This window comes from Balaenoptera borealis (assembly GCF_965194805.1).
Source record: "Balaenoptera borealis genome assembly, chromosome: 14".
Taxonomy (NCBI): Eukaryota; Metazoa; Chordata; class Mammalia; order Artiodactyla; family Balaenopteridae; genus Balaenoptera; species Balaenoptera borealis.
In genome coordinates this window covers 26,329,956-26,356,198 of record NC_138875.1, presented here as the reverse complement: position 1 = coordinate 26,356,198, position 26,243 = coordinate 26,329,956, and the positions used below count along the sequence as shown (strand labels likewise).

General features: G+C 40.0%; 1 protein-coding gene across 1 annotated transcript in view; it reads right to left on the bottom strand.

The window, feature by feature from the left end:
* Positions 1-3,727: 3,727 nt before the first annotated feature.
* SKOR2 (SKI family transcriptional corepressor 2) overlaps positions 3,728-26,243 on the bottom strand; it is a 49,802-nt gene continuing 27,286 nt past the window's right edge. Inside the window, exons 6-8 of the mRNA XM_082354646.1 lie at positions 25,441-25,508; positions 17,191-17,256; positions 3,728-12,236 (exon numbers count right to left, since the gene is read on the bottom strand). Of these exons, the coding sequence (XP_082210772.1) occupies positions 17,194-17,256; positions 25,441-25,508 (131 nt within the window). The 3' untranslated portion in view covers positions 3,728-12,236; positions 17,191-17,193. The remainder of the gene's footprint in view (positions 12,237-17,190; positions 17,257-25,440; positions 25,509-26,243) is intronic.

Genomic DNA, 26,243 nt, shown 5'->3' with positions numbered 1-26,243 from the left:
ATTTTGGCTTCTGCCCCATGCCACCAGCCACTCACTCTGTATGTCTTCAATTCGGATTGCCTGAATCCAAATGCAGGTCTAGGTTCAAGAGCACAGCTAGATGTTGAGATTTGAATTGGATGAGGGGAAACATCATCCTTTTGAGACTGAAGGGAAAAGGTGAGGTAGATGTTTCTATAGGTGGGGAACAGGAAGTTGAGAGAGGTCATATCCAATGACTTATGTCTCCTTACTGGAGTAAGAGCACTGCCTGCTGAGAGTGAGGGAGAGGGTTTGCATAAGGCGCTTGTAGAGCAGTGGAGGGCTGGACTAGCTTTACAGGGCAATGGGAGAGGAACTGACCAGAAACAAGTGAAAACATTGAGAGGTGGAGCTGAGAGCTGAGATTCTGAGACTAGGCAGGGCAAATGTGCAAATCCCTGTGGGTTGTGTGATTTCTTCCTGATTGCATGATTTCTGCCTTGCCCAACTCTCCCACCTTCTGAGCAGGAATGATGTGGGCAGGTGAGAGGAGAGCTCAGGAAATCAACCACTTGCGCTGAGAGAGAAGAAAGGTTAGGAGGAGGCTGAGAAGATCAGCAGGTCAGGAACTAGAAGTCTTGAAGAAGCTGATGTAAATGCAGAAAGAAGGGGTGGTTGAGGTTAGAAAGTAGGACATTTGAATGACAAGAGATGGATTTCAGAGGTGATGCCACAGTGTGGCACATGTGGTGGATTAACCCTGGCCACAACTTCTTTGCAACTCCTTTATCCACTCTGAATCTGCGCTGGCCTTTGGACTTGCTTTAATCAATAGAACGTAGAAGAAGTGACATAGGTGCAAGTTCTGGAATCTAGGCCTCAAGAGGCTTTATGGTTTCTGCCTTTTCCTTCTTGGAGCACTGCCTCAGGTCTGCAATGGCATGAAAAAGCCCAGATGAAAGACCATGCATGGAACGAAAGGCCCAGAAAGCTCAGCTGTCTCAGCTGAGCTCATCCTTACCTGCTGCTGCCCGAATGCAGCCGCAGGAGTGAGCCCAGGGGAGACCAGCAGCAGAACTGCCCAATTAGCCTATAGACTCACAAAAAATGACAAATCATTGTTTTAAGCCACTAAGTTTTAGAGTGATTTATTCTAGCAATGGGTAACTGATACCCTATGGGAGTGCCATAGTGGTGTATTGCTTCCTCTGCCTCGAACATTCTCCCCCCATCCTGGCATTCCATTCCCTTGCATTCACTCTTCATTCGGTCAACTTCTTATTTTATAAGGCTCAGGTCACGTGTCATCTTCTCACACCAAAGTGTATCAAGGAGGACGAGATGTTAGAAGCGCCTTCTCAGTCTCCAGTAGTCAAGGTCAGGTGTTCTTTATGTTCTCAAGGCATCCTGTGTGTGCCCACTATAGTACTTCTACCGCATTATAAATGTTTGTATTCTTCACTAAACTGTGGTATTTTGAGAGCGGGAATTTCCTACTCTCAGTGTCTTGCACTGTGCCTGGAACATTCACGTGTTTGTTGAAGGGATGACACAATATTTTACCCTTCAGCTGAAACCCTGCTTCTTCACTTACAGAGAACTAGCCCTGCCAATAATATAACATGACCATAATCACACTATCTGTACCGAAGAAGACACTCATATAGTAATGGCAGAGATGACTGCTCATAAATGCCTTTCCCCTTCTCCTTGCTCATCTAAGTCTTGTTGGTGCAGCTTAAATCTCACTCCTCCATGAAGTCTTGCCTACTGTTGCTACCCCACATTGATTTCTCACTCACTCTGTTGCACTCCCATAGCACTTACCAGCTGCCTGGTTTAGTAGTTCAGCACATGGGTTTTGAAATCAGAGAGTCTTAGGTTCAAATCCCAGCTGGGTTATTTACTAATTGGACAAATCACTTGAACCCTCTAACACCCAGTTTCCTGAATCTGTAAAATGATCATAAGAATCCCTATCTCACAGGGTTGTTGTATTATATGATAAAGTATTTAGTACTTGGCACAAGGCAAGTTCTTAGTAAGGGTGGTTACTATTAGTAATCCATAAAAAAAATAAAAAGAGTATAAGCAAAGAGCTAGATTCAACACTCCTCCTGGAAGGATTTAGAGAGAGGTCTGTTTATTCCATGGCTCTGAGCAGAACGACATTCATCCCATCCTGTAGAGTTGTCTTCAGCATCTCAGAGAGGATTCTTGGCAAGATGGCACTTTCAGAATCCATCTCATGGGAAGTCCTTCCTAATGCATGAATAATAACAAGCCTGGGTTTGTCATTGGTTGAAGAGGTGATCCTTTAGGGACATTTACCTGGATTTCTTTAGTAGCAGCTTTGAGGAAGGGCTTCCTCTGTGCAGCTCAACAACTATTCTCTACTGATGTTCCATTCTGGGCTCTCATGGCTAGGAACATGGATAGCTCAATCAGTTCACATTTGCTGGTTCTAACAGCTCACATCACACCATGCTTCCATGGGGGAATGCGTGGAAATGGAGGTGATGTGTAGCGAAAAGTAGGTCAGCCTGTACTCTCAGAGGGAGAAGTCATCATCATGAGGTCATCTGTGAGGTTGAAAGGTACAAGGACTGAGGTGATAGAATGAGGGGCTCTAAGTTTTCCTTTATGAATCAAGAGGGGGAACTGAGAAGCAGAGTAGCTCTTTCCTGAATGGATTAGCCTCGATCTTTCAGATAAAGAAGAGAAAGGGCTGGGGATGGGGGACAAAGAGGAAGGATAAAGACAAAGGAGGAGGGGAGGAGGAGAAGTTGACTAGTTGATTAAATGCTGGGCATTTTTGAGAAGGGTAATGCAGAATGATGTGGTGATGTGTCTGCAATAGAGATTCTGTGTGCTTTTATTGTTGGTGCACCTTTAAAAGGGAATGATGGGCCTGAGGAAGATCTGAGTAATAGTTCTCAACCTCAGCTGCACCAAAGAGACACCTGGGGAGCTTAAAACAACTCAGATGCCCAGGCTGCACTCCAGACCAATCAGATTAGTCTCTGCTGGTGAAACTTTCCGAGGTGATTCCAACGTGCAGTGAATAAGGGAACCACTGGCCTGGACATACAACTAAAATGATTAGGCATCATGAGGGCTGCAAATAAATGTAACCCAAATAAGATATGAATAAGATATGGATCATTACCATCGTCCCAGGAAGTTCTGTCTTGTCGTTTCCCAGTTAATCTCTACCTCTACTCTCCCAGAGATGACCACTGTTGTGATTTTTACCCTGTATTTATTGGTTGAAACCATTCTAAATTGTCAAATAATTACAGCATATACTCTTATGTAGGACTTCTTTCATTCAGTAAAATGCTTTTGAGATTCACCCATGTTATTGTATGCATCATTAATTCATTTCTTTATATAGCTAATATTTCATCATATGAATATACCACAATTTAAAAATCCATTCTCATACTGATGGACACCTCGGCTGTTTTCAGTTCTTTGTTATTATGAATAAAGCTGCTATGAACACTCTTGTACCAGTCTTTGGGTACATATTTTTCATTTCTCTTAGATAAATACCTATGAGTGGAAGTTCTGTGTCATAGGGTAAGTATATATTTAGTTTTTTTTTTTTTTCTGTGTTGGGTCTTTTTTGTTGCGCACGGGCTTTCTCTAGTTGCTGTGAGTGGGGGCTACTCTTCGTTGCAGTGCACAGGCTTCTCATTGTGGTGGCTTCTCTTTGTTGCAGAGCACAGGTTCTAGGCACTCGGGCTTCAGTAGTTGCACGGGCTTAGTTCCTCTGCGGCATGTGGGATCTTTCAGGACCAGGGATTGAACCCGTGTCCCCTGCATTGCCAGGCGGATTCTTAACCGTTGAGCCACCGGGGAAGTCCTATATTTAGTTTTATAAGAAACTGCCAGGCCTTTTCCTAAAGAGTTTATATCATTTTACATTCACATCAACAATGTATGAGAACTCCAGTTGCTCCACAACCTTGTCAACATTTGATGTTGTCAGTCTTTTAAAATTATAGTCATTCTGGTGGGTGTGTAGTGGTATCTCATGATTTTAATTTGCATATCTTGATGATTAACGGTGTTGATCACTTTTTCATATGTTTCTATTTAGTGAGCAAACATTTTCATCACTCAAAAGAAAACCCTGTACCTATTAAGCAGTCTCTACCAATTCTCCCTTCCCCCTGGCCCCTAGAAGCCACCAATCCGATTTTTGTCTCTATGGGTTTGACTATTCTAGGAATAGCATATAAATGGAATCATGCACTATGTGACCTTTTATGTCTGGCTTCTGTCACTTAACATAATGTTTTCAAGGCTCATCCATGTTGTAGCATGTGTCAGTACTTCATTTCTTCTTATGGGTGAATAATATTCCATTGTACGCTTATACCCCACTTTGTTTAATCATTCATCTGTTGATGGGCATTTGGGTTGTTTCTACCTTTTGACTATTGTAAATAGTGCTACCATGAACATTCATATACAAATATTTAAATACCTGTTTTCAATACCTTTCGGTTTACACCTAAAAGTGGAATTGACGAGTGATATGGTATTCCTATGTTTAATTTTTTGAGGAACTGCCAAACTGTTTTCCACAGTGGCTGTACCATTTTACATCCCTACCAGCACTGTACAAGAGCTCCAATTTTCCCCACATCTTCACCAACACTGTTATTTTTAAAAATTTATTTATTTTTATTTTTTTGGCTGTGTCGGTTCTTAGTTGTGGCATGCAGGATCTTCGCTGAGGCATGTGGGCTCCTCTCCAGCTGTGGCGCGCAGGTTTTCTCTTCTCTAGTTGTGGCGTGTGGGCTCCAGAGCGCGTGGGCTCTATAGTTTGTGGCACACAGGCTCTCTAGTTGAGGCACCTAGGCTCAGTGGTTGTGGTGCGGGGGCCCAGTTGCCCTGCGGCATGTGGGATCTTAGTTCCCCGACCAGGGATCGAACCCGCATCCCCTGCATTGGAAGGCAGATTTTCTACCTCGGAAGTCCACCAGGGATCACCAGTTCCCGGGGACCACCAGGGAAGTCCCTCACCAACACTGTTATTGTCTGTCTTTTTGATAAGTCATCCAAGTGGGTGTGAAATGGATTTGAAGTGAATTGAGTTCATTGTGGTTTTGATTTGCATTTCCCTGTTGACTCATGATGTTGTGCCTCTTTTCTTGTGTTTATTGTGCATTTGTATATCTTCTCTGGAGAAATGTCTATTCAAATCCTTTTCCCATTTCTTTTTTTTTTTTCCACTGTGTTAACATTTTAATGCAACCCCCCCACCCCGCCCATGATATCCCATGATATCTCAACAAGATCCACCCAACCCTTACCCCCTACCACAAAAAGGATCATCTGTAAGGTAAAGATAATCCACAACCATGCATTTCTCAAAGTCTGAGTTACTCAGTTAGAAATAATGCCATGTAGTTAGATGATGCCCAGAACAATCCAAGGGAGGTTTCATTTCTCCAGTTCTTGTTCTCTTCAGGGTCCCTCTGCCAGATGTAGTCAAGATACCCCTCCTCATTCTTCCTGTGGTCTTCTGATTGCCTGAGTAACTCTCAGATATCTCTCTCTCTCACATGTACACACACACACACACACACACACACACACACCCCCAAAGACAAACCATTAGTCTCAGTCCAAACCCATATTAAGGAAGGGAGGGGAGAATCTTCCTACACATAGTCCAATCTTCCAACATATTCTCCCCAACTAAATCTAAATGGGGGCATACCTTACTTTTGTTATGCAAAGCAGCTCCAATTCCCCTTTTCTCAGCTCCCACCTGTAGACTATGCCCGTGCACTAGAAATGCTGCCCATCACGGTGCCTTTCTAAACAGAAAGACCTCTACTCCTTACGTCACCCCCTGCTACCCAGAAACTCGGTAGCTGTGCCTTTTTGATACATTGAGCCACATCACATTCCTACCTATGACTTCCTCCACTAACAGATTCCATTAGGATGTGAATCTGCACCCTCTGTCCCCCATCCATGGCAAGCCCTCAAGAGTTGAGATTTTCCTTCTAGTTACAGAAAGGAACCCCAAACTTTCCCATTTCTTATTTGGGTTATTTGTCTTTTTATTGTTGAATTGTAAGAGTGCTTCATATATTCTGGATAATCCCTTATTAAGTACATGATTTGCAAATATTTTCTCCCATTCTGTAAGCTATTTTAATTTAATTTTTTAAAACTTTTTTGATGGTATTGTCTGCAGCACAAAAGTTTGTAATTTCGATGAAGTCCAATTTACCTGTTTTTTCTTTTGTCTCTTGTGCTTTTGGCGTTGTATCCAAGGAACCATTGCCTACCCCAAGGTCATAAAGATTTACTTCTATGTTTTCTTTTAAGAATTTTATTATTTTAGCTCTTTGACAGACCACACTTCAAGTAGTACTGTCTTAGAGTACCTATCTTTCCAGGAACATATAATACCTTAGTCAAAAGAATCATGCTAATGGTGGAATTTCATCTTCAAGTGAGGTTGGTGAGGGGAGATATTTTTGTTTAAGAGAGGTCTCCAACACCCTTCAAATTATGTCAGTCAGGGGACTCCCAATTCACCCATGTGTACAGGAGGCTCTTGCTTGGCTTACTTGGCACTGAGCAGTGGAGTTTAGTGGTTAAAAGCAGAGGTTCTAAAGTCACAATGGCAGAAAGTTCAAATTCCAGATTTTCCACTTATCAGCTGAGTGATTTAACTCCTTCCAGTTTCAATTAAATAGTTAAATACTGTAGTCCCTGCCTCGTAGGGTTGTGGAGAGAATTAAATGAAATAACGCATTAAGACACTTAGCACAATGTTCGGCTTATTGTCATCAGTCCCTGAAAGTTGGCTGCTGTTATTATTATTGGCTGCCAAGTAATTGGATGATAGTGCCATGTAAGTAGAGGGATGAGAAAGCAACCACATATAAAATCACAGTTTCACCAATGATTGTTTAGTACTGAATTCAAACAGTATTTAACTATGTTTTAAAGCACACGATTTGGGGGAAATGTTGATTCTTTATAAAGTCAATCTCTAGAGGGCCATAAAAGCTATTTTAATCACTACAACTAATTACAAGGAAGTATAAATCAATAAACTTTGCTAAATGGTCTAAAATATAATAAAGGAAGCCATCACTAACAATCATCAGGAAGCCACTGTTCTTAATAGTGAGAGGATATAAATGTTGGATGAGAAGAATGAGTTTTATTATTTGAAAACTTCAGATGTTACCAATGCTTTCAGGGAAGTTCTTAATTTAGTACAGAGTCGTGAATTTTCAGAATGATTATTTACTTCAGGTAACTTGAGTTTATTACTTCTAAATTATATGTATATTAGGCCTGGTCTGGAAATTTGCAGAAAGGTATTCTCAGCTCTTAGTGTTCTTCCCATACTTCCTTAGCTCAAAACAAGCCCTCTTTCCATTCCCCCTCCCAAAGCCACAGCACTGTTTCAAAGCCCGAATCAAGACTGGAGTCAAGGGGCATTTAGAATGCTTTAGCTCTCTTCTAGTTTTGTGTGGCAGTTTCTGACCCAAGTCCGGGAGTCCCAGGGCTACCACCTCATCTCCCAAGCTTACCTTGCTGCCCTCTGACTAGGAGAGCCAATGCCCATATGGGTTCCTGAGCCAAATTCCTCTCTGCCTGTCACATCCCTGAGTCAAGGACTGAGCTTGCTTTTTGCCACACTATTTATTCTTAGTGGTGTGTTTCCCTGAGGATGGAACCTGCCCATGAAGGCCAAGTGAGTATCAGGAGCCTGTTGTCATGGATAATGATGATTGACAGCCTCCTGCTCTGGAAATGCCTGTGCTGCAGAGCTCTATTCCCTTGTGGGGTCCCAGCTACACACCTGGTCACGGCTTTGCTCGCCTTTTGGACAGCGTACCTTTCCAACCCAGTTTCTTTCCTACTCTGGGGAGCAGACCAAGTTCAGGTCCAGCCCCTCCCCCCATCTTCACCTGTCTATATTGTAGTTGGGGATATCAGAGAAGTCATAGACCTGCTCAGCTGTGATGATGAGGCCATGAGATTAAGTAGGAAAAGCTTGCCACGGCAGTAAGAACTGGATTTGAGGCTTGACTTAGCAATGAAATAGACTTCATAATAGTCCTCAGAAAGACTGACCTCCTTTAGCTAAATCAAAGGGTTAATGAGAAGGTAAAATGATGTAACCAGCATAAATATGCATTGGAAAGTTGTCACACAAATAGGAAGTTGTGTTCCTGTTGGCTGATCACAGCCCCCACATAAAGAAAAGAGTTTTGTAATCAGAGTTAACAGAATATCTAAAGTAACAGTGGTTAAACAAGATAGAACCTCATTTCTCTCCTATATAAAGGCAGCTTGGAAGTGGGCACTCCAGAGTTGGCATGGGGGCTCAGTAGCTGTCAGGGGCCCGGGCTTCTATTACCTTTCTGTGCCACGCTAGCATATGGTTTCTACCTTAAAAGTCACCTAACGGTTCAAGAAGACTTCTGAGGCTCCCTCCACCTTACAGACATCAGAAAAGAGGGAAAGGGAAGAGAAAAGAGAAACGCTGCCTAACGAAGCCAAGCTCTTTTGAAGTGATCTTCCTGAAAGTTCTACATATTTTTACCTACATCTTCTTGGCCAGAACACAGTCACACAGCCACATCTAACAGCACGTATGCCTGGGAGATGTAGTCTGATTTTTATCTAGGTGTATTGTCACCTGAGAATGGTCTGTTGGAGGGCAACCAGCAATTTGCCACATATAGTCATTCGAAACCAAATGAAATGTCAACATTCTTTGAGAGAGAGTTTAAAGTGATAACAGTGAAATGTGCCGCTCTTATGATTGACCCAAATAAAATAAATGAGACTCACTCACTTATTCAATAAAAAATGTTTTGCGTAGCTACTGCATGCCAGGGACTATTCTCAGCACGAGGAAGGTGGTAGTGGGCTGAAACAAAGGTCCTTGCCCTCATAATGTTTACGGTGTATACCTTCCCACAAAGGAGTGTATAATTACAAACTGTGATGTAGGTTGTGTGTGGGGAATCTTGTAAGATGGTCACACTTGAACTTTGTGCACTCAACTCTGTAGAGGGAGACAGAGGAGCTCTCCTCATTGGGCCTAGAATTGCTGGAAATACCCCACTGAATGACGTGGTTACACATTCTCAGCATGGCGATTGTGTCCCTCTTCTCTGACCTTCCTCACTGCTGACCAAGGCTGCTTTAAACTCTTACCCTTAAATGAAAGTGATCTTCTCTGCTTGATTGTATCTCCTGTAGCTAGGAGAGAATTCTTCTCTATTTTCCAAAGAGCTGAGGCTACACTTTTTGTACAATCAAAGGAAATTGGGATATGATGTCCCACTCTCCTTGCCTGTGGCAAATAGATGAGCAATTACTCAGGCATTCTGAGGATCAAAAGCATCCGTCTGAAATGTCTAGTCTACCCCAATAGGATAGGCCTGGATTTCTGCTTTGATTTGCTATGGCCCTTTCTGATCTTATAATTTCATTTGGAATTAAAACAGAACCTTTTATTTGCATTGCTTGTATTCTTCATTAGCTAATATTTGGGTTGACCTTGGAATGATAAAATAGTCGAAGAAAAGAACACAGCATTTTTTGGCTGTCATTTTATTTGCCAAGAATTTTATTTGTCCTTCTGAAGAGTGGCTTTATTTTTAGCCTCATGCAGCACTCTAGATGGATGTCCTGTCTGTTTCCACAAGGCAGCTCAGATAACCCAATCACATCCAGTTTTAGGGACAAATTCTTTTTGTTCCAACTTTGAAGCATCAAGCATTGCTAGAATAGAGAGGAGGTATTCACTCGCCTCAATGAGAAAATATATGGGTTAATGATGTTTCCATATTATATGTTGGATTTCCTTCTGAAGGTTTTGGCTTTTAGTGTATAACTTCATGGCTGCATGGAGAATTGATAGTCTCTAGTGTTTGAAAGGAATAGACTCAGTCTGATAATATACCTCAAGGAATGGGGAGACTCTAAGGCCATGAGGGAAAGGACAACAGGAGTCTCCTAGTGCTCAGGGAAAGATGCACAGCTGGGCTTCCATGGAGCCTGGAATTTAGGTGGAGAACCAGAAGGCAGTAATGTAGCTTCAGCATCCTAGTAGCAGAGGCCAACGGACTTCCACACTGAGCTCAGCTATTAACTCAATTCAGAGTTATGCCACGATGAACTCCTCTAGGCTCTAAGACATACCTGTCAAGTTATCTCGTTCTAATTTTTCTTTTGCTACAAGATCATTTGCTGATATTTTAGCACTAATAACTCTGAGACATTTAAAGTTGCAATTGGAAAAAAAAAGAACGTTTCAGGCTCGTTTACATGGACAGATGATGTAGCTGCAGGACAAAGACCTTAAATTCATCCACAAATCTTTAGCTCCCTCTGGAGCTGCTGCCCTTGTTCTGAGAAGCTATCTGGTCCCTGAGTTTGCATTGGGTTCTGCAGAAAATGACCTATGCTGTCCCCTGGTGGCTGGTCATGAAGCCAGGTTTGTGTCCTCGCTGGTCATTTTCTGTCAATTCTGGTTTTACTGGCTGAGAGTACAAAGCTAAGGATGCTAGGCTTCCATCCCTATGTGTAATTTAAAGCTTACATAGGAGAAAAACCTCCACCAACTTGACTGACCAGCTACTCCCCCCGTGCCAAGCACAGCCGTCAGTTTCAGAAGTGTGTGCCACATCTGAAGGGCTGTGTGAGCCCCAGTCCCAGGCTCCTGGAAGAACATCCTTCTCTCCGCAGTTAGTTGCAGCATCTTCACATTATTTTTTTGCTAGTGGTCACTGGGAACCTGTCCTCAGACTCCAGGACTTGGTTTATAACCCTTCTCTGACCCATTGTCCCATCCTTCATGGGCTGGGAAGAAAATCACTAATGAGTATCCCTCCTTTGGTTTCTTAATGTGGCAGCTAAGGATAAGAAAATTTATCTTAAGGGAGAATTGTCAAGATTTTTTTTGATAGTTTATGATAATGAAGATGGTGGGTAAAAGTATCAAATATCATGGCAATGCATTTTAAACTTCTTTTGAAATCTGTCGAGGGATGCCATTGGTGAGATGCCTCTTCAGTTAGGATGGTCTTTGGCAATTCCAGGGCCGGAGATCATTCACAGCAGACTTCTGTTCAACCCAGCATTACTCTAGAAATCCTGGCTCCAAAGGGTCACCATTTTGGCCCTTCTATCTCTCTCATCTGAGAGGCAGAATTTTTGGCATAAAATGATCTCATGGACTTTGATTCAACATCACAGTAAGGAGGAAGGCACACTATCGACTTCCTCACTAATGCTGTTAGAAGACCTAGCTGGAATTTAGAACCTTCCCTTTCCCATACAAAGATCCTATCATGCTGGGGAGGACTCCAGCTGCTGACAAGGGCCAAAGGCTAATTTAGACTTTAATAACCATTTTTGAAGGAATTTCATTTTCAAAAATAATTTATTCAAATATTTTATGCCAAAATAATTCTAAAAAGTATTAGTTTCTATTAGTTGCCCCCAAGCAAATGTGCATTTAACTACATGAACACAACCATTACTTCATAGTTTTTTTATTATAGACTTTTTTTTATCCACATGAATGTTAAAGAAACTACAACAGAGTTAAATACCATTTTTGATAACATGATTATATTCTTAATTACACTCAATATTAAACTGTAAAATATTTCCAAAGGAATACAATCTTCATTCATATAGCAGGCAAAATACCAGAGAGGAAGGGGCCACACATAAGTCTGTCCACTTTGCTGGGAAAAGCAGGTTTGTACGGCTGATGCCATCCTAGCTGTCGAAACGTGATCCCCCCTCCTAGGACAGGTCTTGTGTTGTCTTTTCACCAAGAATCACTTCTTCAAACGTAAAAGACGGTCTCATAGAGCTGCTCTCTCCAAGTATGTAGCACAGAGATCCCCTGGGACCGTCCATGGATTTCCCACCCCGGTTGGCTAACAGCACTCCCGCGCTCTGGGTTCGGTTGGCCTTTAAAAACACAGACTCAAACTTTGGTTCCACCAAAAGATGCAACAAGCGTTGACTGCTCTGGTTGGCTCCCCCCTCCCCCAACTAATGAATGGCTGCTACAGTCTATTTTACATGGTTGTCCATGCTGCTTTGAGGTCACTTGTCCTTGGGTTCTCCCGAACCTGATTTTATATTTGATTCCCAAGCCCTTTCAATTTGCAGTCTCTGTGCGGGTCGGAAGTGCTCAGGGGCAGTCTGTATCTTACAAGAGAACAAGAGTAAGTGGTTCTGTGCACCTGGGATAAGACAAAAAGCACAGAATGACAACCTCAGTGTGATACAATCAGATAATTTTAAAACATTTAAAGTAATATTTAGTATATCCTTAAGAGAAGACATTTTTAGTACAGTTTGAATAAAAATGTTTAAACAGTGACCATGAAAGCATCTTCCTTTTCCCATATATTTGCCTGCTACCTTACATGATGCATCTCTGCTGACATTGAGCCAAACTAGAACTATTACATCAGAGCGTGCTGGTTTGCTATGCCTTCTTTACAGTAAAGTCATTTTGCTGGGTTCCAGAAGCTCCAATTTGTTGTTGAGCAAACATTAAGACAGCCCGTGGTAAAAGGGGCAGACAGAATTTCATGCACTGGTGCCCTGCTGGCTTTGGCTGAATGGTCCAAGTTACATCCATTTATCTTGTCCTGGGGTGTTAGGGCAGCTACAGAGGTTTTGCGATTCAACATCAATGAAACCACTGGATTGGTTATTAACTGCATATTTATAACTGATAATGGAAGATGTGAATTAGGCCACGATTTCAGGTCACAAGTCAGGGGAGAGCAGATGAAGTGTGGGCTGCAGAGCCAGGCGGCCTGGTTCAAATTCTGCCACTTGTTAGCAGTGAGACCACACAACTTACTCATCTACGCGTTTCTGTTTGCTCAGCTGTAGAATGGTGAGAGTAGCAGTACTTCTCTCAATGGGTTGTTTTGAAGATTAAATAAGATAATTGATGTAAAGCCCTTAGAAGTGTGGCAGCACACTGTCATTCTCAACGGAGATTCCTGAAAGAACCTGGTTCTCTTTCGTTTGACGACAGAGGCTAGAAATGGACATGCCCCCCCCCGCCCCCCCATCTTTGATTGTTACAAAAGGAAGACACAGAATGTTCAATTACAATCCCTCCACACCCCTTTAAGACCTTTTTCTTGCTATTCTTTTCGTAGCAATTATCCCAGAATTAAAATAAAAATAACAAAATAAAAATAACCGTTTACTGAAGAGTTAGATATTGTTAGGATAGGGGAAAAAATGATATTTTCAAACTCTCTAGAAGGATGCAAAGTAGCAATTAGTGATGAAGAAAATGAAGACCTAAGGCAAAAAGTAGGTGGGTTACACCCTCAGGTGTTATATAGGGTTTTGTATGAACAGATTTTAATAAAAGCAGGCCCTTTGTGAGAGAGAATCTGGCAGAAGACTGGCATGCAAGAGTGATAGTCAAAACTTAGAGCTGGCAGAGACTTTGATCAGGTTTGGCCATCCACAGTTCATAGATAAGAGTGAGCCTCGAAGAGATTAAGTGATATTACTTCAGATGACATAGGGAAGTAGTGTCAGATTTAGAAGCCAGACTCTCAAAACCAGCCCAATGATCCTAGAAAGACAGAGAAGGGGCTTAGAGTCAAATAGAGCTGTATTGAATCCTGGCTTTGTCACTTTCTAGCTAAGTGACTTCACTGATCCTCTGCGTTCTCATGTATAAAATGGAGATAGTAATAGGATCAACCTTATGGACTTGTAAAGATCAAAAGAGAGAATGTGGCAGCTTAACCCAGTATCTGGCATGGGTAGTGCTCAATGAATGACAGTTATCATTATCTCCAGCTTGTTCAGCAGGTTTCTGTATGACTATGAATGAGCCATATCCCATGATTCACTTTCCACTTACGTAAAATAATTGAGTTCTCTGTGAAAGACATGAGTATTTCACTGAGTCACAGGGACGACGTTTGCATAATGTTAAAAGGAGCTTGGGGAAAAAAGAATGTAAAGTAATATTAAACTGGTGTTAATATCATGACATTTTTATTTGGGGTGCAGATTTCACACAGATTATCCTGGAGCGTCTGTGTAGGAACTGGGGCACATTAATGACCAAAGGTAAGGCAGACCATCAGGAATAATTCCGGTGTTCAAAACAGTTCCAGATGAAAGGATTATACACACAGCATTTTGAAATATTTTTTCAAGTCACTTCCATTGTACTCGTGAGCTCACAATAAAGCAAATATGCAGAGCTGTACCACGTCTAATCTACAAGGGCTTGTTTTAGAAAGTAGTTTGAAGATAAATAAAATAAACTACAGTTTACACAGCTGGTAGCTAAACAAATAGAATTCATTGCCCCAAAGGGGCTATGCCTAGGTTGAAGAAACGTTTAGATAAATCCATGTATAATGGATCTTTAAGGAGTTATCAAGGGAAAGTTAAGAGTTATTCAGTGTACACGCCTAAAGTTTGAGGTTGGTGTTGTTAAGAACAGCAATTTGGCTCTTCTAACGGAATTGCACTGTTACTCCCCTGGTATGGGTGGACTTTTATTTTGATTCGACATGGAATTTCTTGTGTCCTAACATAGGGCAAAAATGATTTGTAGAGCAGTGATATGTGGCAATACTTGCTCAGCTTATTAAGTGGATTGCCTGTGGTTTTGAAAAGCTTCCTCCTCTTAATAGTCATATTGGAATTCACTGGGTGGCAAGAACACAGCACACTACCTTAAGGGTCACTCTTGCATAAGACATTAATGTATCAGTCCCTAATTTGGAAACCTGTGGTCACTCAGCAAGACAGAACTTGTTTCTCTCCCTTGGTGTAATGATTTTTATTTTGTCATCTCTCTTGGGGTAATTCCTTGCAGGCTTGGCATGTTGAGAATCGAATACTGCCTCTCACAATATGGCTGTGATTCTCTGCTTGGCTGATTTAGCTCAGCATTTAAGTAACCACTAATCTTCTGAAAGCACCAGGGTCTACTTAGAGAAATCCCTGTTGTCTGCAAGGATGGAAACAAAATCAGCATGGAGGAAGCATTAGTTACTAAACACAAATCAATCTTTTTTTTTTTTTTCCCACCTCACTGTACACTATGTCACCATCAAAGGCGTGGTTTCTGGGCAGTAAGTCTTCATTTTGTAGGTGCAAGAGCAGCTCATGTCTGACAAGCAGAGAAGATGAGTCAGGGAAGTGGAAGGGTAGAAAGAGAGTTTATTGAAGTTCCTAAGTATAAATCAAACTACATTCTAATGGATGAATCACAAACGTGGAGTGAAAGAAGCCAGATACAAGAGAACGTTCTATAAAATGTCCTTTACTAAAGTTCAAAAACAGGTAAAACCAATCTTTTGTAACTGGGTGGGGGCACAAGGTAGCTATCTGGGTGCTAGAAACCTAAGCAAGTTCACTGAGCTCTGATTTGTAGACTTCATGACTTGTATGACTTGACAATTTATAGGCTTTGGAGAATGTGTGTTATATTTCAATAAAAAGGTTACTTAAAAAAACACATCCCAATATATACTTTTTGATTTGAAAGGAAAGTAGTTTGACATTTTCAAACTTTTATACATATGGGTTTATCAGCGTTAATTTGGATGATTCTTGCTTTGATTACCTTGATATTCTGCGTTAAGATTTATTAGACTCTGAATGTTCTAAAATTATTCATTTCACACTGCTGGGACAAATCTGGTCTACAATGATGAGAAAGAAATCACCCAAAGTCAACTTCAGACGTAAGAAAAATACTTGAAGATATAGAATGAAACCAAACTCACAGGTCCATTTGTGTATGACTTCATGGAGATGGAAACAGAATGACATTATCTGAGCATCCCAAAACAGAATGACTTATTATCTGAGCAACTCTGTTGCTAAACATCTGCTCACAGAAGACAAGAAGTCCCTATTTAAGGAGCAAGCAGGCAATGCATTTAAAATCAGGAGCCCTAGAATCTCTTCCTGGCTTTGTAACAGAGACAAAATACATCACATCTCTCTTCACTGTACCTTGGTTCCCTGTGCGTAAAATTAAGGGAAAGCATGTGAATGAGAGACTGTCTTGGAAAGAGTTTTGAGCTCCTAATGAAATGTGACATACATATAACTGTTTAAGACAAATACTGAAGATTATCACTAATAAAGATAATGGCAAGAAGTAGAACTGTCATGTGCACATAGTAGAGGAGGCTTGTGATATGCAGAAAAGAGGCATGAAGGAAAGAAAAGGAACCATGACCCTGCATTGCACAGAGTTTTTTGGCCAGTAAATTCTATTGAATTGAAAATATGTTCCAGAGGGAAGGAGTGGGAAGAATCACTCTGATGGGAGCAAATAAAACTGATAAATGACCACAATCCTAGTTAGCCATGAGCACTTATAAATACCACCTCTGACATCTGAGTTTTTCCCTGATTTAGCAGTTCCAATTGCTAGGTCATCCTAACGTATTGTCAGAGAAACAACAATATCCTAGTTTTTGCATTCCTTCAACTCTAACAATTATTTATATCTTCTGCCATATAATCAAAAAGTTGCTTTTGAAATGTTTAGGTATATTCTGAATATAGTCATTGAATGTTTACTGTCTTCTTTTCCTTAGGAGTCCAGAATATTTGTCTTTTAAATTGCTGCCAGGTATGTGACATTGGATCTGGCTTCAGCTGTAGAGAAACAAGGATTGTTTTAGGGAAAGAATGAATGACTAATCCTGCAGCAGAAGTTCTCAAAGGTCTATGTCGCACGCAGTTATTCACGGCACCATCTGTCAGTAACTCACTGAAAGTCGGGTTTCAGGAAGACATTTTGGAAGCAAAGGAGAGACAGAGAAGAAAAAACATAATAAGCATGGCTTCTGACACTCCGGTTTCCTTCAGAGGACCAGGAATCAGGGTGTCAGGAGGAACTGGAAGGAGTAGAAAACCTCAAAACAGAATGAAGATCACATCTGCAAGACTGAATTGAGAATTTCCTTCGTTTTAGAAATTTTCCACAGAATTTATAACATGCACTTAGCCATTTATTTAGGAAGCCCCATGCCTAGAATGAAGTTCAACAGTGTATCGGCTTAAACAACATCATCAATCCCCTGGGCTATTTCAAGTACATCAGTAAAGAATACAGCCAAGCAATACCAATTCAGGGAGTTAAGGAAAATCTGTTTCCTCTGGTGAGCTCACCTTTTAGCTTTTGCTGAGATGGGCACCTAGCTTTTCTTTCCTGATCAAGCTTGCTGCATAGGGAATCTGTAAGATAAAAACAAGCAAAACTATCCAGGTGAGCAAAATTTGGAGACATGTATAATGGAGAACCTTCATTGTGCCTAAATTTGAATGCTGGTGGATCTGCCCTGAGGACAAAAGGTCTCCATCTGCCCAGCAGTATGGGGCTTCTGGGGTATAGCATTTCTAAGGCCTGTTAAAAAGCATATCAGGACAGAACAGGTGATCCCACTAGGTTGTTGCTACAGCTAGTCTCTGAGGTTCCTATGTGACATTTCACTTAAGAAATTTTCAAAAATTTGCACTTAGTAATATGGTATTCTTATTTTTATTTAGGTATGAAAATTAAGTTATTATGTTATAACGTATGTCCAAGGTCACAAAACAAGAGTGTGATTACAAACTAGTTCACTGTAATTTTTCATTTAATTAGAGTGAGGAAATATGCTATCATTATAAATCACAAATAAGATTAACTAAACACAAACTATTACTCTGGGTAATTTCCCAATAACTACTAAGAAGCATCAGAAATAATTGCACTGAATGGAAAATATGACCCTTGAGAATTCTACCTGGATAAACTTGAAAAGTACTTTTCAGTACTGGGGTTTTGAATGAAAGTCTATCGCATTTGATATGCTACTTTTCATTAGAGAATTCAGATTGTTGAAATTGGACTACATGTATTATTTAGATTTGCCTCTCTACTAACCCTAGTTATGTTACTTATCTTCATCATTATAAGGCTAAATTCAGGACTCTAATGATATAAATCTGTTTTACATTTAAAGAAATATTCAGCCTTCTAGAATGTAACATGAACTATGGCTGATATTATGTAAAAGCAGTGAAGGAAAGAAAATTATAGTCATTCAAGTAGGTAATATTTTGAACACTGTTATATACATTCCCCATATCCCCAGCATATTTATGTTTTGCTCTCCTGATCTAGCAGTCCATAAACATGAACCTTTATTAATGGGAAGGAACTACAAATCTATAGGGATGCTTGTGGCTAAGACCAGCTGGACCATTTTGCCATAATAACTGGTTAGTTGAATCAAACAGTCTTTTTTTTTTTTAAATTTATTTATTTATTTTTGGCTGCGTTGGGTCTTCATTGCTGCGCACAGGCTTTCTCTAGTTGTGGTGAGTGGGGGCTACTCTTTGTTGCGGTGAGCGGGCTTCTCATTGCGGTGGCTTCCCTTGTTGCGGAGCACAGGCTCTAGGCGCGTGGGCTTTGGTAGTTGTGGCACGCGGGCTCAGTAGTTGTAGCTCACAGGCTCTAGAGCGCAGGTTCAGTAGTTGTGGCGCATGGGGTTAGTTGCTCCACGGCATGTGGGATCTTTCTGGACCAGGGCTCGAACTTGTGTCCCCTGCATTGGCAGGCGGATTCTTAACTACTGTGTCACCAGGGAAGCCCTCAAACAGTCTTTTTAATGAAGAAAAGAGAGAAGACTAAAATAACCACCTCACTATCTTGATACACAGCCACAACATGGATGTATACGATAGAGACATATCTGATAAAGGCCTTAATAGCAGCATCGAAATTAATGGTTCATATAGGACCATAAATAGTTGTCCTAATCTCATATTTAGGATGAGAGCTGAGATTAGCTAGATAACTATGACAAGAATAGTTACACAGGGACCTACTCTAGTTACCTCTTCTTTCCACTCTGGGTTATGCTATACCTGCTATTAACAGAGACATATTTGAATCCTGATTTTCCATTATGGTGTATGAAACAACATGCCAAAACACATGGATCACCTCTTCCTTTAAATGCATGATATCAGAGAGCTTTGAATGGAATTCTATTATTTAGGATAACAAGTAGAAATGATGTAAACCTTGGGGTATAAGGATTACCTAATAAAATGTATTTGTGTCACTCTCGCATTTAGAAAGCATTCTCAACATCAAGATTAGATGCCACGAAGATTTAGTAAGTGTCTGTTCTGCCAGGCACTGCACGATATAAGTTAATATCACCATGCGCCATCTCATCAAAGCCAGTGAACTACTCATCCTAACCCAAAGAAAACTGCCTGAAGGGCACTACTTTCCGATCTAAGTCTGAATGCCTTTTTCTTTTTTTCAGAAACAACAATGCAGCATTTCATTAAGATGGGAAGCTGATAAGGAAATTTAAGAAAAGGACTCAGGAAAAAAAGGACATTTCCAAATAAGCACATTTGATCCCCAAATCTCCAGACTGAAATTTAAATCTGTGTGAAGAATTATTAATCTCAGGTTGTGAGCTGACAGTCATTAATTCCAAGTCTAAAATCATGAATGATTAATAAAGAATATATTAGCATATGGCCCGATTGTTCATGGAAACTATCCTATTTCATTGATTCTAAGATGCAGTGTTTTCCCTCACATTTTAACATTTCTGAAGTTGGATGTACTATAATTGATGGTATCTGAGAATAATAGTTGGAAATTTCTTTTCTTATGATACATCAAGTAATGGGCACCTTTATGATTGATGGTGCTTCAGGTTCTATACTCCCCAACTGGGGGAGCTCAGGATCTTAGAGGCTCCATTAAAGATAATTATGCCATGTAAATCTCCTATAATAGAACTCATAAGAGCTTTCGTTTCATTCTGACCAGCTTGGAAATCACCAAGATTGGCATGGACAAAACTCCTCAAAGTTGCTATATAACTTCTAAATCACCTAGTTGGCTCTAGTCTATCAAAAGTATTGAGATTTTACCAAAAAAGATAATTTCCTAGATTGTGCCGAGAGAGTTAGCCTGAGCTCAGACATTAAGGTGGGTCAACATCTCAAAAGGAGAAAGACGAGAAAAAGGATATATAATTAAGAAACGAGTCATTGCATTGTCAAGATGCAAGGCAATAGATCAATAATTGGAAAAGGACCCACTGTAGTCAAAGTCTGTCTCCTGGAGAATCTTAAGGCAGCTTCCAAGGAAGTTCAGACTTAACGTCAAGTCCTCTACTTGTTACATATTTAGTCACAAAATCAAAATCTTCTAGGGGTCCAGGGATCTTTTTCTAAAAATAAAGTGCTCTATCTACCTTTTAAAAATATGTAAAACATATTTTAAAAAGCTCTCCGTGTTCAGACGGTAGAAATCTGGGCAAGTTCCCATCCTAATGAATACTGGAGAACCTCCAAGAAAAGACCACACAGAAGAGCTGTGCCCTTGCCAAAGAGGGAGCACTCCTCCAGAAACGATAAAGACCTGTCACCGCTCCTTTCCCTGCAAGGAAGCACAGCGCTCACACCATCAGAAAGTTGTAAACTGACTCTTTACAAGTCCACGGTGAACGAAACATTAATACTAAATCTATTGGTTGAACGTTAATTTTAATTGAGGCTTTAATGAGGAACTTTGAGACTGGTTCCCTCTGGCTGTGTGTGACTGCAGTGTTCTGGAAAAACAGCAGAGGGCACTTCAAGACTAGCATATTTTAAAAGCACTTTTTCTCAATCTACGCGCCCCTTGGTAGCGATCCAGCAAGTTCAAAGGATGTGAGTCTGGGTCTAGCCATTTATCATGCGTTTTCTGTTGCAGCTTCACAGCGTCCTTCAAGAGCTATGACTAATGTCTTTAACAACTATGTCTTCAACTATGACATGCCTTCAACAAACCTACGGTAGTAGCTTATACATACATGTACTTGCTTTAAAAAATTGTTGCCAAATTAGCAATAAAAAATTAAAAAAAGGTTATGAAGGCATCACAGTAGTCTCGGCTCATGTTGTAAACTACATTATATTCCAGTCCTTGGAAAAACTTTAATCAAAAGGTTATACACTGTTGTAGACGTAGAAAACAAACTTATGGCTACCAGGGGATAAGGGGGGAGGGATAAATTGGGAGATTGGAATTGATATATACATACTACCATATATAAAATAGATAACTAATAAGGACCTACTATATAGCACAGGGAACTCTACTCAATATTCTGTAATGGTCTATATGGGAAAAGAATCTAAAAAAGAGTGGGTATATGTATATGTATAACTGACTCACTTTGCTGTACATTTGAAACTAACACAACATTGTAAATCAACTACAGTCTAATAAAAATCTTTTAAGAATGGTTATACACTTAGTAAAATGCCTTCACTTTCTTCTTTAAAAATGTTTTAAAAATTGAGATATACTTTACATATAACATTGTAATGTTTTCTTCACCTTCTTCTCAATCCTAAGGGATGATGGTTTTGTTTTAAAAATTGAACACTTTTTTCCTAGAATCAGAGCTCACTTGTGAATGAGAAATCTTTTGCTCTTTATTATACTAAACACTAACATCTTCATGAACGTGCTAAATTCTAAAACTTTTGTATTTGGCTCATATTGAGAGGAACATATTTCTTCGCTTGTATAAATAAATCTGGTTTGGTAATGAAGACATTTTAAGCATTTGAAAACCCAGAGCAGAGGTGGTGGACTATAACACAAACTGTGTTAAGGACTGTAAAACTCTCATTTTAAACTATTTGTAAAAAAAAATATTAGCTTGTGGCCCATGTATAAATGTTAAATAAACTGCATATGCTTTAAATCTCACATTAGGTAAATGCACATTTATTTATAAACACACAAAGAGAATCAATCATTTGAGCCTATGGTCATCACAACTTTGCATTTAACAAACTGTAAAAGGAAGCAATGGTGTAGAAATTACAGTCAGCGGAGAATCTAAAAATGGAGGAACCAAAGAAATTCATAAGTTTTCTTTCTATGGCAATGATACCCAAGATGCTTTCGATATCATCTTGAATAAGAACACTGTGCAACAGCATAGGATAAATGCGTTGTGGGTCTATGGGAATTGTTACAAAATATGATGGTTTTAATATATTTGAATTCTCCATGACTGCAGAATAGAGTGGGTTTTTATTTCACCTAAAGGAAAAGATGCCTATTCTGTAAGCACATGACTATTCTGTAATACATGCTTTGTAAACTTTAAATATAAAATAATTTAAACATAAAAGAATAAAATAATTTTTGGTGAATTGTTCTGTTCTCAAGGAGCAAAGCACGTAACTATATTTACTGATGAATTAGAGCATTCAACTAAAAATATTGAGAAAGTCAATAATTGTGATACCTAGCAACTTCTTGATAATCTTTAGGTATAATTTTCTAAAGACATTTTTCTCCAGTTACTTTAGCAAATACAACAAGCTGAATAAGGGACAGGATAAGTTTCTGTTCAAGTAAACTTGAGCTTGCTGCCTCAGTTCTAAAGCAGATGGTATAGTGTGAACAAAGGTCCTTCCCGCACAAATATATCTCTAGCCACCAGGGCTCAAATAGTTCCACTAATAGAGGTACTACTTTGAGAAGGGGCATGCCATTAAAATTGATTACTTGTATCGGCACACCATTTTATGTTTATATGTGCATTTCATGTTTATTAAACACTTGTGCCTTATCATATCCCTATCAGGGTACTAGGTTGGACCTTACAACAGGTTCCTTTGGTTTAGAAACTGATACAATGAACTATATAGGATGAATCTTGAACTCAAGTTTGCAGACCTTAAAGCTTGTATCTGTTAGTCACAAGGACGGTGCTGTAATACATAAGTTCCCAGCAATTCACTTGTATGCCTTCTTTTAGTAGTTTTGGTAGTAGTTACCCAGCACAAAAAAAATTTGAGGAAATCAGGACCAAGCCAGGAAAATTTGGAAAAGAATTAAGAGGATTGCTAAATGACAGTATCAGAGTTGGGTCAGGGGACATCCATGGGTGGTGATTAATTCAACAAATGTCTACTGATCCCTATTTGATGTTAGACACCATGCTAGGTGTTGAAGGTAGCACGAAGACCCGGGCATCTAAGGATAGGGGACACAAAAGAAGGGGGAGAAGCAGAAGGGACAAATCATGTCTATTTTACCAATTTTCATGTTGGTAGTCTGGATGTACCTTTGTGGATTTCAGGAATTATACGGTACCTACAAGGCTGGGGGAAAACATTCCACCTCCTCCCAAAGAATTTAATTTGCAACCAGGAAAATTTACTATCTAGAGGAATATGAATTAATAACACTTGTCTAGATAAATAAATATACAAGGATAAAATATTTTGCAATACAATATAATAAAGATATTTTGTAATACCAATTTGTATCTTCCATGTATCAAATATCTCAAAAGATAAGAGATATTTTTTATTAATACGGCCTGCTTATTACATGGATGCAATATCATTTCCTCTTTTACTAAAGAAACCAAATGTCAAAGAAAATTAAGACATTAAAATTACATAACTGGCCTTAAATAACTGGCACTGAAATAATTATTTAGTTTCCTTTCCTAATGCCCATTTTGCTATGCTTATCACCACCCAGCAGTCACACATTTTTGGTTGCATGTGTGGCAATTTTTGTTTTAAGAGTCTGAAAACGATATCCTATGTATAATAAGTAAGGTCTTAAAATTTTATATCCTTCTACCTCTGATTCTATCTTTACAGTCTTCCTTTGGACAAATAAAACAATACATAAATTCACAGCAAGTAATGAGTAGCTCTTATTATCTAGGTATCAAAAGCTAAGAAGAGTAGACACTTTTTTTTAACCCCTGTGGGGGATTAGTTTTCAATTGATTAAGAAAATCCTTCTGTTCGCCAGTGAAGTTAGGTGCAAATAAAACTAACACAAACAAAACCAAAACAAGAAGAAAGATCCTGTTTAAGAGGGTCTTATGTTGAGGTGGTTTTCAGAACTGAGAGTTGTTAACCAGCACTTGAGATCCAGGAAAACCTCAGAAGGAGGGTTAAAGTTAGAAGCAGTACTTTTAATGGAGCCCCTAGAATGGGGGAAAACATCATGAACTACAAGGCTGCTTTCAAAATGACTCTCAGCAATCTCCATTAACGCAAGCATGATTTCTCCCATGCAGATAGGAAACATCAATAACCATCTTTCTTAAATAATCCTGACAGAAAGCTAGATGCCTGGCTCTCTAGACAAGACAGGCGGGTCTGCATAGATACATGTTTCATGGTATAAGGATAACGTGGACCAGCTCAGAAACACCAAGCAACCCAAATTATAATAATCATGCTGTGAAGAACACTAAGGATCAATGTATGTCTTTACCCAGGTGATTAAAAATATCTTATAAATGGACTTCTCTTGTGGCGCAGTGGTTAAGAATCCACCTGCCAATGCAGGGGACACAAGTTTGAGCTCTGGTCAGGGAAGATCCCACATGCCGCGGAGCAACTAAGCCCGTGAGCCACAACTACTGAGCCAGTGTGCCACAACTACTGAAGCCCGCGCGCCTAGAGCTCGTGCTCCCCGACAAAGAGAAGCCACTGCAATGAGAAGCCCGGGCACCACAACGAAGAGTAACCCTCGCTCACCGCAACTAGAGAAAGTCTGTGCACAGCAACGAAGACCCAACACAGCCGTCAATGAATAAATAAATAAATAAAAACTCTTACAAAAACTAAGCAGAAATTATTTCCCCATTGTACTCATGAAAATGAGGAAGCTTGGGAGACTGCTTTCAAAGCACTAATAAATAATACCAGATGTATCTGCATGGGGACAAAGGGTGAGGAATTCAGGAAAAAGAAAAAAACAACTCAAAAAACGAAAAACATAAAACCTCACAACATTTATTTATCAGACATTTTCCTGTTTCCCTGTTTCTGTATAAATAGATCTTTGTCAGTGTCAACTTTCAGACATGATTAGGATAGAGTAACACACTTCATTTGGAAAGAATTCGTTTCTTTCCATCGTCCTTCAAGTGAATTTAATTGATTAATTGTATTTATACTAAGTTCTATTGACAGCAGAGGGCCTGCTCAGGTCTGGGTGGTGGAAGGAGGGGGAAGACAAAGACAATGGCCCTTCCCTGAGCTTCTGGTGCAGCCCAGCGCTGTGTTTGGAAGTTTGCACAGTGGAAGACAATGCAGGTACCTCTGGTTCACCCTCAGAGACAATGTACACATCTGTCTATTAACACATGGTAGGTAGTTACATTTAGAGGAAATGTACTGACGCATCTGTTTATCCTGCATCTAAGTAAATCTCTTGGCAATTAGCATCTAAACCAGCGGAGAGGGAAGTGGACCAAAGGATTTCAAGGCAAAAACATAAACAGCTTCATACATATTGGGTGGTTTGAAAACAAACCCATCACCTTGCATTTATTTTTAAGTAGAAATGCATCTTACAATTTGTAACTGTTGCACCATTTCTTCTCGGTAGGCTAGTTCCCGTTTCATTTGATCCTGAAAATTATCTGGTAGGAGTGAGAAACAGAGAAATAAATTAATTAAAGTGCAAAATCTACTATCGGTATATTTAGTAAAAATATAACTGACAGTCCCATAGAACCGCCTCCCCGCCCTTTGGTATTTTTAAAAGTAAATACTATAGTTGTTTGAAGAGATGTTTTCTTCAAGACTGTGATTTAATCAGAATAGACAGTAAATCCTGAGAGGCTAAGGTCTACCTCTTATATTTCACAGTATCACATAGCCCATCTAGTATAATCCCTTGCACATAATAACTACTCAGGAATGTCGAGGGCAAGCATGTTCTCTAGTCTTTGAACACTTGAGCCAGTCACAGTACTGAGAGCTTCCACTGTCTTCAGAAGTCTAGTGCTGGTGAGGGGGTGAAGGTCAGACAAAGCCGATCATAGGAAACGTGGACCCTTGTGAACGCGAATCCTTGGGTGATAAGACGTAGGTCTGTTAGATGTGCTTGCCTGGCTTCACTGAAGCTCATCTCACGTCTAAGAGAGTGAGTGATAAATGTATTCTGACTGGACTCTCCCAACCTGCAAACTCTCCCACCCGGTAGCGGCCTTATCTTACGTCCTCCTTGGGCCTATGTGGTTCTACAGACCTTGCCTCAATCTGAGAAGGAAGGAACTTTAAGACATATTGTGCAAAATATCTTTGCCATTCTACATATTGATCATTTTTACTGTATTTCCAGAAAGGAATGACTTCCTAATGTGCATCTTGTT